At 43.7% G+C, this 14,149-nt stretch overlaps 1 protein-coding gene across 1 annotated transcript in view; it reads right to left on the bottom strand.

Moving 5' to 3' along the window:
• Positions 1 to 634: 634 nt before the first annotated feature.
• Positions 635 to 14,149, bottom strand: part of LOC139220101 (serine-rich coiled-coil domain-containing protein 2-like) — a 40,659-nt gene continuing 27,144 nt past the window's right edge. Inside the window, exons 6-13 of the mRNA XM_070852171.1 lie at positions 13,876 to 13,966; positions 13,067 to 13,151; positions 12,164 to 12,259; positions 11,671 to 11,776; positions 11,113 to 11,184; positions 10,795 to 10,881; positions 10,569 to 10,694; positions 635 to 1,048 (exon numbers count right to left, since the gene is read on the bottom strand). Coding sequence (XP_070708272.1) covers positions 635 to 1,048; positions 10,569 to 10,694; positions 10,795 to 10,881; positions 11,113 to 11,184; positions 11,671 to 11,776; positions 12,164 to 12,259; positions 13,067 to 13,151; positions 13,876 to 13,966 — 1,077 coding nt within the window. The remainder of the gene's footprint in view (positions 1,049 to 10,568; positions 10,695 to 10,794; positions 10,882 to 11,112; positions 11,185 to 11,670; positions 11,777 to 12,163; positions 12,260 to 13,066; positions 13,152 to 13,875; positions 13,967 to 14,149) is intronic.

Raw genomic sequence — 14,149 nt, 5'->3', positions numbered from 1 at the left:
CAAGGAGAGAAAAACAACCATAATTTACTCTTAAGGACTTTGAGACTGAACTCAGCAGCTCGTTCAGTCAGCTGGAGGTTTGAGGAAACGATTTATGAGTTTTTATGAACTGGACGACATCATCAAAGCTTTTAACGAGCGAAACAGTCCGTTACACTGCTGCTTAGATCCGTAAATAAAGCCAGATTAAATCCCAGTGATTCACAGTGAAGGACTCCATAAATTATGTTGAATCCAGACGTTGTGCACACAAGTGATTATTATTATTTTTCCTCCATTAAACCTCCTGAGCCTGTAAAAACACTGCCAGTAATACTGAATCTACAGCTCTACGTTTAGAGAGAATCACTGGGAGACTCTTGGACCTGTAAAATAAAGTGTTACCATCTTTTTTAGCCTCAAAATATCCACAATAAATAAGTTAGCGCTTCGTGTTTCTGCGTCATTTACAGCTAAAAGAACCTGGAGCTCCCCGCCGCCACACACATCGTCGTTCTCGGGATTTAGGAGCACAGGAAGTCGCCACAGGTCGGAGTTCGGGATCGATCGTGACCGAGAGAGCGAAACCACGACCAGAGTGACTCGCTGGCGTCCGTCGCTGCGTGTTAGGGAGGTGCTTTAAGAGGCCGACGGCTCAGTGGCTCTTTGGCTTCGGGAGCCGAGAGGAGCCGCAGGCAAAGGCCGCCATCTTGGTCTTAACCGTGCCGTTGCTCTCGGGGTCATGAGACGGCTGCCTTGGCGCCTTCGTCTTCGGCGGCGTGGCGGCGGCGGAGGTGTGACACAGGAAGAGGCGGAGCTTTGAGGGCTGGGGGAGCTGCAGGGATCTGCCGTGGGTTCTTCTCCTCTCCTTCGGCTCTCCTCTTTCCTCCGCCTCCTCTTTGCTCGCTCTTTTCCCATAATCCTTTCCTCCCTGGGTCACGGGGTCGGCGGCGGGGGTGTCGGGCTGGGCGGAGCAGGGGTTAGCTGGAGGCAGAGCTCGGGGTGGCGGTGGGCTTCGGTCCGTCAGTGGTTCCTGGTCTTCCTGGCGGGAGGAGTGAAGTATCTGTGACTGAAGACAGGAGAGAACGAGTCAAAGACAGCAACCAGGACTCTGATTTATCTTATTCATCTGATATTATTTATATAATTAGAATATTTATTCATTAAAGGAAGAAAACAAATGGTGTGAATGTGAATGTACTCAGGATGCCAACACCATCATTGATTCTCTGATCTTTATTGATTCCTTTATTGATTCCTAATCAGTTTTCTGTGTGGAAAACAGGTTTTTATCATCAGTGTCACCGTCTAAAAAGGTCCCAACTTTCTAACAACATCCCGACTTTACAAAAATGTCCAGATTCTTCTCAAGATCTCCTTGCTTTTGGTTTCTTTCCTAGTTACTTCCTGGTTTCCTAGCATACTTCCTGGTTTACTTCCTGTTTCCTTCCAGATTACTTCCTGGTTTACTTCCTCCAAAAATATCCAGCGTTTTATCAGGTTCTCTTCGCTTTTCAAAAACTGTCCTTGCTTCCAAAAACGTCCCGACCTCTCAATCATTGACTGCCGAAGACAATAACATTCCCAACTGTCTTCTCTTTCCAAAAAATGTCCAGACTTTCTAAAAATATCCTCAGATTCCAAACTTGTTTTAACTTTATAGAAGCGCCCTCACTCTCTGGTTTCCAAAAACATCTCGACTTTCCCACCGTTTTCTCTTTCTAAAAATATCCTCAGTCTCCAAAATGTTATTTCTCCTAATGCAAACGTGCTCGCCGTCCTCTCTCTGGGCCTGAACATCTTTGTGGTCCTCACAAAGATGGAGGAACAACCTCCCATCATGCAGCGGGATGTAACGGAGTGTGACTGATACACAACTGTTAAGCTCCTTGTTGCCTTCCACACTTTAATCCTGCAGCCTGCTCTCATCTACACACTGATAATCCGATTTACACCCAGAATCAGAGGGAAAAGTATGAAAAAATACGGAGCGGTGAAATCCATCATGTGCTACAATCTCAGTTTATTGATCCTGGCAAACTCCTGTGAAGTAATAACTAATCTGCTGTTACCACTTTTATCTGTCTCGCTACGTGCTGCTGCTCCGACTTTTCTGCACCAGAGTCCCTGCAGAAATTCACTTATTTTACAGTCTTCACTCTCATCTTTCTGATTGATTCATGCCTCTTATAGATGTGCTGAGACGTCGCCTCGATATTATTAAAGTGATGATACAAATACAACAACTGATTATTCTGTCAATTATTGTTTACACTTGTAGACCTGCAGACGTTTCTTTTAGAGGAGGAAAACAACACCTGTTGCCATCCTCCTCCTCTCTCCTATATTGTACCAACAACAACTGAAATGAAGCTCTGGATAAATACTAAACAAGGAGGAAATGCAGAGTAGATGAATGAATTAAATAAATACATGAATATGCAAATGACATGATGAGAACTGATTAACATTTTATTATACTTAGCAAGATTGAACTCCCTTGTTGGAATTTGGTTCAGGAGTGGTAGCCTCTTCAAACACACCAGACTCCATTGACAAAAACAGTATTTTTATTTTTCCTGAACACAGGAGCTGCTGGTCTACTGCTGCATTGTTGGTTAGTTTGTTCCAGTTAAAATGTGATTTTAGTGTTTTAAGAAATTAGTTTGGATCCAAAACTAACGTGTTAAAACACCAAAGTCACAACGAGTGACTCAGCAGCTCCTGTGTCCTGTTCTCTAAAATCCCTGTTTTAGTGAATGTAGTCTGGTGTGTGTGCTGTTTGTGGTTAAACCAAAAGGATCTTCCAGGTCTCTCTCTGTAGGGATCCTTTCCAAAATGCTGCCAGACAACTACCATAAGACAAACCGATATATAATAATACTCGTCACCTTGTTCTTCACCTTAATAAGATGAAAGATTACAGCTACCCTGCCTGAATTCACACTCATTTGTTCTGTTTGCAGAGACAAGTGATCGATTCATTCTTCGATCAATAAAATGGCAGCAAAATAGTCAAACTGTCATCTATAAGTCTTGTTCTATGTGACTAATAATCCCAAACCCAAAGAGATTCAGTTCACAGTGACATGAACAGACAAAAAGCACCAAATCTTCAAATCTGAGGAGCTGAAACCAGAAGAAGACACATATTTAAAGTAAAATCTGACGACCTTTCAGCCGTTTCCTTTAGTTTTTGATGCTTGAGGATTCAGAATAAAAAATAATCCACTCAGCACCTCAAATCAAACCACTAGTTAGTTTCCACCTGCAGCCCCAAAGCAGAAGAACAACACAGCATCACACAAAATTAGAGAGCAGCAGCTACGTGACGGGTTCGGGTTGTAACGCAGGGAAACAAAAACACAGTTTGTCGCCGTCTTGCTCTAAAAGCTCGACCTGAGGACATTTAGGAGTTACAGTCTGTTCTCACCGAGCGTCTGTAACGTCATCGCTCACTCTGCTGCTGCTGCTCATCACAGAAGCACTGCTGCCAGTCGAAAGGCTGCTCAACGACACTACACACACAACGCCGACTGATCCGACTCCCTCTGAAGACACAATTTTCTTTTGTCTTAAGATGGAAGGATTCAACAAATTCATCCAGCGACACTGCGCCTGGATCCCTATCAACCTACAGAGACAATGAGCTCAGGATTACAGTGAAGATAACGGAGAGTCTGCAGAGTTAACGAGTTACAAAACGGCCTGTTTTTCAAAGAATAAATCAAACAAATGTTATGCAGACAATAAACCGTGTACAAACTGCATTTTAAAGTTTTTAAACCTGGGCACAAAAAGTGGTGGAATAGGTAGGAAGTGTGACAGCAGTATGGAAAGGATCCACAAACCGCTGTTATATCGCTCTCTGCACACACACCAGACTCCACTCACTAAAACACTGATTTTACCTGTGAGTTGCTGGTCTGCTGCTGCCTTAATTGGTTAGTTTATTTGTGTTATTGTGTGACTTTGGTGTTTAAAATGGTTTGTTCAGATCCAACACAATACTTTTGTAACAAACAATAACACAAACAAACTCACTGATGGAGGCAGCAGCAGAGCAGCAGCTCCCGTGTCCTGTTCTCTAAAATCCCTGTTTTAGTGAATGTAGTCTGGTGTGTGTGCTGTTTGTGGTTAAACCAAAAGGATCTTCTTAGAATAACACTCTGAGCCTGTCAGTGGATCAAACAAGCTCTTTTAGTGGACCTACTGTGATCAGGTGCAGATAAAAACATCAAAACTGGCACCACAAGAAACAAACAAGTTAATCAAAATAGCTGCTAATTCATTTTCTATTAATCGACTAATTATTCAGCTAATCATTTCAGCTCTAGTTTGGACTGCTGGATGCATAAATCAAGATCTTAAGAGATGTCACTATCGCTGATGTTTGATAGAATAAACAATTAATGGATAATTAAAATAATTGCTCGCTGCAGCTCTAAACCTTCAACATGTCTGAAGCTCTGTGTGAGCCGACGTCTTCAGGCCTAATTCACTTCATTATTGAGCGTCAATGGACAGATTCAGTTCTCCTGCATTAGTTAAATCAGTGTATTGTCCTCACACAGTAGCACAGGCAGTAATCTGTCACTGAGACGTGGTCTTGGATTACAGGACTGTAACGTTTTGTTGATCTATATTTTTTTATTATATTATTATTATTTTATTAGTTTTCATTGTAAACAAATCTCACAAAAGCACCTCGAAGTTATAAAGTTTGTGCATTTGATGGGGACTATTTTCAGCGGCGGATGAATCCACATTTGTTGTTTGTGGCAGCAGGACGAGGTTTGTGTGTGTGTGTGTGTGTGTGAGAGAGGATTAACTCCAGCGTGTGTTCACGGAGATGAAGGAACGTGTGTTTTAAGTAGTTGTTTTGGACGCTGGAGGAGCTCCGAGGCTCGGAGGAAGACGAGGGTTTCAGGTTTGTGGATGTTTCTGACGGTTGGAATCTGCACTCGGCCTGCGGGGGGCGCCGCTGAGCCTGTGCCGTGGTGAATGGGTGGAAAAAACACCTGGAGGGTCTCTGCAGAGCAAAGAGCTTCAACTGAACTCGTCTGACAAGGAGGAAACATTCGCTGGTGGACGCTGCCACCTGGTGGTGGGGCAGTGGTACTGCAGCCTGTCTGTCTGCCCACCTGTCTGTGTGTCTGCCCACCTGTCTGTGTGTCCGTCCACCTGCACGGACGCTCGCCATCATCCTGAAGCGAGTCCGAGTCCTTCCCTCATTAAAGATTCAAGAGGAGGGAGGAGAGAGAGGAGGAAGAGGAAGTGTGTCATCGACCGTGTGTGTGTGTGTGTGTGTGTGTGTTTCTGTGACACACACACACACACACACACACACACACACACACACACTCTTTCCTGTCCTCTTATTGGCCCCCGAAGGCTCGTTAGATTGATAACATCACTTTACCGAAAACATATTTTATCACTTGATTCTTAATAATATAATATAATATAATATAATATAATATAATATAATATAATATAATATAATATAATATAATATAATATAATATAATATAATCATGATGAGGAGTTTTTGACATTTCTGCACTATAATTATGATTAACATAATTACTGCTAACACAGGTAAGATGACAGGTAAGACAGCTAAAAAAAGGACTGATGCAGCTAGCAGAGCTAATAGACCTTAGGGAGCTAACAGCTAGCAGCGCTAGCAGTTAACAGCGCAAACAGCTAGCACAGCTAACAGCTAGCAGAGCTAATAGACCTTAGGGAGCTAACAGTTAACAGAGCAAACAGCTAGCACAGCTAATAGACCTCAGGGAGCTAACAGCTAGCAGCGCTAACAGAGCTAAACACACAGCAGGAGAGAGAGTTTCTGTTCAGAGGAACATGAAGCGTTAAACTGTGAACTTTAATTAATGTTACGACACAAATCCACACAGAAACACTTCAGCTGGAGGTTAAAGTGCTTTGACTCTTCACATTTAACCAAAATAGTAATAACAGAGGACAGAAACACTTCAGCTGAGTTCAGTTTGGGACGTTTTCCGGACGGTGGAAGCTGCTTTAACAGCTTTCTAAGAACAGACACTGTGTTCTTGTTTTACTGCTGAGAAGTTTTGTTTATCTCCTCGTCTGACATGAGTTCACTAAGGCCGGCGTGTTAGCCAACAATCAGAACTCCCAGAGTCCTCAGCGCCGCGCGGACGTGACATGATTTCCCCCGAGACGTCCGGAGCGATCTCATCTCCGGCGGCCCGACTGCTCTGAGCGACTGAACGAGCTGAAGTGAAGTGCACCTCATCTAATGCAGAATTTAAGAGCCATTTAGAGAGATAATTTTAGCTCCTTACGAGCCTCTGGACCCGACTTCTCTGGGCTCATTTCAGCGCAAAGGTGTGACCTGTCCTCCGGGAAGCAATGAATCATGGGTAAACCAGCCCACAGAGCCGGTCTGGGGAGGGCGGAATAAGTTGTTATGAATTTTTCAGTACTTTACTTTACTCTTGATGTTGTGGTGTTACATTAAAAGTTTCTTATTAATCTGATTCATTAGTTTGACCCACAGCTGGATTTTTACTGTAGTTTGGTTTATTCTACATGATGAAGAGGAGGCAAATAAATCACACAGAACTACAAAAACACCAATAGGTGTGTTTTAATTTACAAAAAGGGCCCTAGAAATAGCAGAAAATTAAGTTTTTACTCTTCGTGCTTCCGCTGTGCCCCATCTAATTCAGAAAAAACGCAAACAGTCGTCAAACGGCGAGAGACGAATAAAGTTTTGATCTCGTTTTGTACGATCAATAATCCAAAAAAAGGCCAAAAGTAGGATAATTTGACAGTTTCAGTGAACATGTGGTTCCAATCAGCTTTGCTCTAATCTGCCATACAGGTTTTTGTGAACCCTGAAGGCATCTCTTATCACGTGACACTTCCAACCAATCGTAATCGGTTTAGCGTGAGATGCGAGCACCTGGATACAGGTGACGTTGGTCTCGGAATAACGAGCATGATTGGCTGATCGTGCCCCATTAATTAATTGATTTGTTTTATTATTGAGTAATAGTTGGCAGCAGGAACTTCTAAAGTTTGAAGATGTGCAGTTATTTGTCATTTTTGAGGACAAAGAGAGAAAGTTCTGAATTATTCTTTGAAAAAAGATTGTTCATATAAGTAATTCAAATAGTATTAGTAAGTAATTCAAAGTGAAGCCAGATTTACTCTTTATTTTCTTATTTTCTTCTCAGTTATTATAAATAACTGTGTCAGTTCCCCTCACGGTGGCAGGCCTCATGATTTAGCTCATTAGTTCCCACCTGTCATTTGTTTATGGGGGACACATTAGTGTAACACAGCTAAGTTGGAGCACACAGCAGTGGATGAGGACGCTTTTAAGCACATATAGAACCACTATATTTGACTATCCACAACAGTAAGCTTGTTATTTTGGTTAACGACGGGTGGACGATCATCTACCCCAAAATACGATCACACACGATGTTTGTCAGTTTAAAAGAAGCTCAGTGAAGAACCATTTAGTTTGGTGTAAAACTGCTCAGTTACATCTGCTTAGCTTAGCTTAGCTTAGCTTAGTTTAGCTAGCTAGCTAGGACTCAGATTATCTTTTACTGCCGTCCTCCAAAGAGACCAAGCTGGCTAGCTTGGTCTCTTTGGAGGACGGCAGTAAAAGATAATCTGAGTCCTAATTTGTTCATATCCTGGTGTCAACAAGATGATGTCACGTTAGCACGTGGGACGTAGCTTAGCTGGCACGTAGTTTAGCTAGCTAGCTTATCTTTTACTGCCGACCTCCAAAATACTGGTTGGACAAAACAACACTGGTGAAGAAAGTGGAGCATTTAACAGCCTGAATGAACCTGTTGGGTTGGGCTGGACATGGAGGGAGGGATGGGGAGAAAGGAGGGAGATGGAGGTGGAGGTGGAGATGGAGGATAAAATCAAAAAGTTGCTACCGTACCACGCCGTGTCGCTGAAGTAAAGCACTAAGTTTTCCACTCCTGGGCGACGGCGGAGAGGAGAGAAGGCAGAAACACACAGAGGACAGAGGGAGGACGGTTAGAGGAGCGAACACACCAGAAGAAGTCATGATCTCTCAGTCAGGTACACGAGCACAGGTGAACAAACGGGACAGGAAGTAAAAGCTGAGCTGGAAACTGAAAAGAGCGAAACAGGACAAAAGGAAAAAGGTCGATCTGATGATTAATGAAGGATCAACGATGAGGGTAAGAGACTCTAAAACTAAAACTTGAAGTGACCAGCAGATTAAACTCATGTCTGAACTCCACGTCCTCCTGAATTAATTAAAATAACCTTCAGACTTTTAATGTGCAGCGCCACATTCGGGGCAGTCGTGTCTCGGCTGAGCATAATTTTGAGAATAATATTAATCTACTGTCACTTCTGGTCTCCGTGAATGTTTTTAACAGACCACACAGATCTGGGTCTCTGGCGGCCATTTTGTACTAGGTTTGTTTTCAATAGAGGATTTGATATGAACGGAAACCCTGAACTTGTTCAGTTAATTTAATTAGAATAAGTTTCTGTTGAGTCTGTGATGATGAATAAATGAACTTTGTACCTTTCCTGTATGTTACAGTGAATAAAACAGTTCAGACTCAACAAAAAACCTTTTGAAAGTGTAGAAACGTGAGGAGTTACAGCCAGTGATGGACCGACCCAGCGTCCCTCTGGTGCAGGGGGGGTTCATGGAACCTGATTCTCTGATTTTAATGTCTGTTACGGGTGATAACGATGAGGATGAGATGAGGAAAAGAACCAGCAGGGTGGACCAGGGGGGGATGGGTTCAGGGTTCAGGTGGTTTCTGGGAGCTATGGGGGGGCAGAGGGGGGTGAGACTCACTTTTCCTAGCGAGGTGTGAGGGGATGCTGGGCTTCGGCCTCACCCTGTAAGGCCTGGAGCGCTGATACTGCCAGGGTGGAGAGAGGAAAGGAACGGGAGGGAGAGCCTGAGGAGAGACAGAGGGGACGGGACAGAGAGACGGGACAGGGTCCAGGGTCAGCACATCAAGAGGAGACAGGAAGAAGAGGAGACGAGGAGGACGGGGGGGATGGAGGGACGGACGGGGGACGGACCAAAGGACGGGAGGACGGAGGGGGGACGGACCAAAGGACGGGAGGACGGACGGACGGGGGACGGACCAAAGGACGGGAGGACGGAGGGACGGACGGACCAAAGGACGGGAGGACGGACGGACGGGGGACGGACCAAAGGACGGGAGGACGGAGGGACGGACGGGGGACAGACCAGATGACGGACCGAAGGACGGGGGGACGGACGGGGGACGGACCAAAGGACGGGGGGACGGACGGACTTTTGTCTTCAGGAGTAAAACTAAAAGCCAGACGGACTGCAGGGAGACACGTCGGCTAACTATTTTACTGCTCGGTTCTTTTATTCTCTTATTTTGAATAATTCTATTCTATGTTTTTATTGTTTTTACGGTTTTATATTTAACTGTTTTTATCTTGTTTTTAATAATCATACTATGTTTTTTCCATCTTTATTGTTTCATTTTTAACATTTTACTGTTTCTTTTACTGTTTTATGATCTTATTTTTAACTATTTTACTGTTTTATGATCTTATTTTTAACTATTTTACTGTTTTATGATCTTATTTCACATATCCAGGGGAGCAGCAGCCCTGTTGTTATTCCTGAAGTGATCAAAGTATTGAACAAAATTCATGATTATCGGAGCAACTTTGTCCAAGTTACAACAGATTCCTGTTTTATCTTTTGGGCCCTACGGATGGCCGCGCTCCATCAGGGCCGTTTATTCTGTGGAGCCAACAGCTGGAGAAGCTACATCTGCTCACCAAGTTTCATACATCAACCGTAAAAGTGCCAAACAGCCAAAGAGCCACATCAGACGTTAAGTTTCACCTCAAAATGGTCAAAATAATTAAGGATCCCACCAAGTTTCACAAACATCACAGAAACTTTATCTTAAATCGAATGCATGTGGAGCCACTACAGAGTCAGTCACTGCCCAGCTGGACCTTTTCGTGACTTTCCTCTAAAAATGTGATTCTGTAGGAGAAAAACAGTGACAATGATCTTTACACTCAAAGCCAGGGACCGCAGCGGGAGAATTAATCACAAGAGTCACAAACGGTTAGAAAAAGTTAGAAAATGGAGAGAAAGTCAAAGAAAGACGAGAGTTTTACAGCGGCGTGATCAAAACACCGCTGCTGTCGACGTCACTTTATGTTTGACGATATGACAGTTTTAATTTGATAGTAAACAAATATTTATCTGTGTGTAATAGTGAGATGGGCAGCCGTTGCATCTCTTTCGATATATTCGGAATTTTTTAAAAACCTGACGGATAAATATTTGTTTACTATCAGATTAAATCGATCATGTCTCCGGTTTTACACAGTCTGTCAACGTCAAATATAAAGTGAAGATGATCAGACCTCTAAGGGTTAAAGACGTGCGCTGATTACTGAAGCTTTAAACTTTATATTCTCCTTTAATTTGAACTCTAATGGTTTTATTGTTAAATAGTTTATCTTGATGGTAGTGTGTGTGTGTGTGTGTGTGTGTGTGTGTGTGTGCTCACGCCGTGCTCTCTCCAGGGCGTCTGCGAGGCCACACTCTCGCTGTCCGCCACACTCGTCTGTGTGTGCCGATCCGTCCTCTCCATCGTCTCCTGGCAACGACATCTGCCGGTCGCCGTGGGAACGGTCTGCTCACACATGGAAACATGGAAGGAGCGCGTTAACGGCAACATGCAGACACGCGAATGTAAACACGCTAGAGAGACAGACAGACAGAGAGAGACAGACCAGCTGGAGGGTGAGCTGTGTGATGGTTCGGTCTCGGCTTCTCAGCTCCTCTCTGAGCTGCTGCACCTCCTGCAGGAGAGCCTGCACCTGAACACACACACACACACACACACACACACACACACACACACACACACACACACACACACACACACACACACACACACACACACACACACACACACACACACACACACACACACACACACACACACACACACACACACACACACACACACACACACACACACAGAGTTAGGGCTGTGGAAAGGCTGTGTCGACACTAGCTGTTTAAATAAAGGTTGAAAGCGTCCTCACCTGCGAGTCGGAGCTGCCGGCCTCAGGGCTCAGAGTGTCTGTGGTCAGAGTGTCATCGTCTGCATCCTCCTCCTGAGACACACACACACACACACACACCATTATGGAAAGGATCCCTACAAAGAGAGACCTGGAAGATCCTTTTGGTTTAACCACAAACAGCACACACACCAGACTACATTCACTAAAACAGGGATTTTAGAGAACAGGACACAGGAGCTGCTGCTCTGCTGCTGCCTCCATCAGTCAGTGTGTTTGTGTTACTGTGTGACTTTAGTATTTTAAAGGGTTAGTTTGGATACAACACAATATTGTTGTAGCACACAGTAACCACAACAAACTAATTGATTGAGGCAGCTGTAGACCAGCAACTTCTGTGTTCTGCAAGGTAAAATTAGTGTTTTTGTCAATGGAGTCTGGTGTGTCTGAAGAGAGTGATATAACAGCTGTTTTTTGTTAAACAATTGCAGATGTCATGTTTACATCAGAAAAACTTAAATGACCCAGATGCCTCCTCCTCCTCCTCCTCCTCCTCCTCCTCCTCCTCCTCCTCCTCACCTGCAGCAGTAACCTCTGCAGGTACTCCAGCTGTGACCTGACTGCAGAGCAGTCCTCAGCCAGCTCCTCCACATCGACACCCAAACCAGGAGAAACGCAGGGAGACCTGAGGGGGGGGCAGACATAAAGAATAAACTGTTCACGTTTACAGATGTCCCTGAACACACCTCCGCCTGCTGCGTTCAGGGACAAACATACAACAATTGACATCTAAATGCTACAAAACTCCATACAACTTTCACATTGCTGTCATGGCTGACATCCAGAAACCCATTCAAAACTCCTTTGAATAAATGCAACAATTAAGGAAGGTAAAGTAACAGAAGTCTGGCAGCACAAAATTAACAATAAACCAGTTTTTACTGTTAATCAACTACCAGAAATATGAATAAATGTTATAAATCCAGCTGATGACACCAGTCAGACATTAAACCTTTAGATAAGAACTAATCTGGTGTCTGTGAGCTCAGAGCAGAGGGATGTTCTGAGTCACCTCTGAGGACAGAGGTCCAGAATGAGGTCGCTGTCCCCGGTTGTGTCCGTCCTCTTGTTCCCGGGATCCTCAGTTAGCTTGAAGCACTGGAAGTCACTGCGGGGACGATGGAAACGTTTGTGAGTTTTAACGTCGTTAACGCGACAGCTTGACTCCTCTCTCTTGCTGCTACAGTTCTGCTTCATGATCCAAAATGTTTGGAGAGTTAATTTGACAGTATTTAGAGTATTTTCACTGTTTTACATTTCTGTCACACAGCTCTTTCTGACAGGGAACTGAAGCTGTTCTCTCTTCGCTCAAAGATACCAGACTCCATTGACAAAAACACTAATTTTACCTCACAGAACTCAGGAGATGCTGGTCTGCTGCTGCCTCAATCAGTTAGTTTGTTTGTGTTATTATGTGACTTTGCTGCTTTAAATGATTAGTTTGAATCTGATTTAGTGTTTTGGTTCACTGATCGAGGCAGCGGTAGCACAGCAAACAGCCATGTTCTGCGAGGTAAAATCACTGTTTTTGTCAATGGAGTCCGGTGGGTTTGAAGAGAAGAGAGAATGGCTTCAGTTTAAATATTCTAAATGTGATGAACACTTAGACTGATACTGATTTCCACCCTTAAAATTATCTGAACTATCCCTTAAAAGCCTCTTTTATTCCCTTGAACTCAATTTGGGACCACGTTTATCTTTACTCTCTTCTCATTTTTATCTCCCATTTTATTTTATTTTAGTTTGAATGGATCTTTTTTATATTGTGTCTTGTCTTTCTTTCCTTTCACATTATGTAAAACATTTTGAGTTGAATAATTGCTAAAAGAATAAATGTTTCTATGTGCATTTCACTTGTTTGCAGTCTGGAAACAACCTGCAGATGGACCACAGGGACAAAAGTTTCTTTGCTCACCTTTCGTTGTCGTTGTGGACGTCCTGCGTTCCCCAGCAGAGCTGCCTCATCCTCCACTGAGCCATGTGGGAAATCCCGTCTCCATCTGCAGGATTCAGACCAGCAGCAAACAGAAAAGAGTTCATGAGGACAAAACTTGAAGGAAAACGCTGGTGTTTTTAAACCTGGGTCCTGCCTGTACGTCTCCTGCTGTCTGGGTGACTGGTAGGTACTAAAAGTGTTGCAATTGGCCCAGTAGGTCTCTTAAGATCCTTTTTGTTTAACCACAAACAGCTGTTATATATAGACACCAGACTCCATTGACAAAAACATAATTTTACCTTGCAGAACACTGGACTTGTATGTGTGACTTTTGTGTTTTTAATGGTTAGTTTGGATCCAAAATAACCCTTTAAAACACCAAAGATTGTTTCTGAACTAACCCTTTAAAACACAAAAGTCACACAACACCACAAACAGACTTACTGACAGAAGCAGCAGCTCCACTGTTCTACGAGGTAAAATTACTGTTTTTGCCAATGGAGTCTGGTGGCTTTGAATACAACAGCCAAATATGTACAAACACGGCCCAGATTAAAAAGAAATGGAGTTCTGTTGAGTCCTGAGAAGATTGGATGTAAACTAAACTAAAGTTGACCTGTTAGCTTATGTGAAGTTAAGAGTTAAGATAAAATTCATTCAGCAGTTTAAATCAGTTCAGTTTCAGGATCCGGATCAGTTTTGGATCCATTCATTGGGTCCTTTTTCCTGATCTAACATCTAAAGGAAAATCACAGCACACACACACACACACACACACACATACACACCGCTGTGCAGCGAGGCGTCCTCCGGGACGTCTGCGTCCAGCATGAGGTCGTCATCATCCAGATCACAAGAGTCCAGGTTGTTCAAGATGTCCTGAAAGACAAAGAAGAAGAAGATACATGATTTGTGATGGACGAGTAAATGTACTAAAAGAGTAACTCGGGTATTTTAAAACCCTCTGTGTCCTCATCCTGGTGTGTGAGTGACTGGTAGGTAGTAAAAGTGTTGGAACTGGTCCAGTAGATCACCTCAGCCAGCAGCCACCAAACGGGCTGC

This window comes from Pempheris klunzingeri, chromosome 20, assembly GCF_042242105.1.
Source record: "Pempheris klunzingeri isolate RE-2024b chromosome 20, fPemKlu1.hap1, whole genome shotgun sequence".
Taxonomy (NCBI): Eukaryota; Metazoa; Chordata; class Actinopteri; order Acropomatiformes; family Pempheridae; genus Pempheris; species Pempheris klunzingeri.
This window is presented reverse-complemented; position numbering and strand designations above follow the sequence as displayed.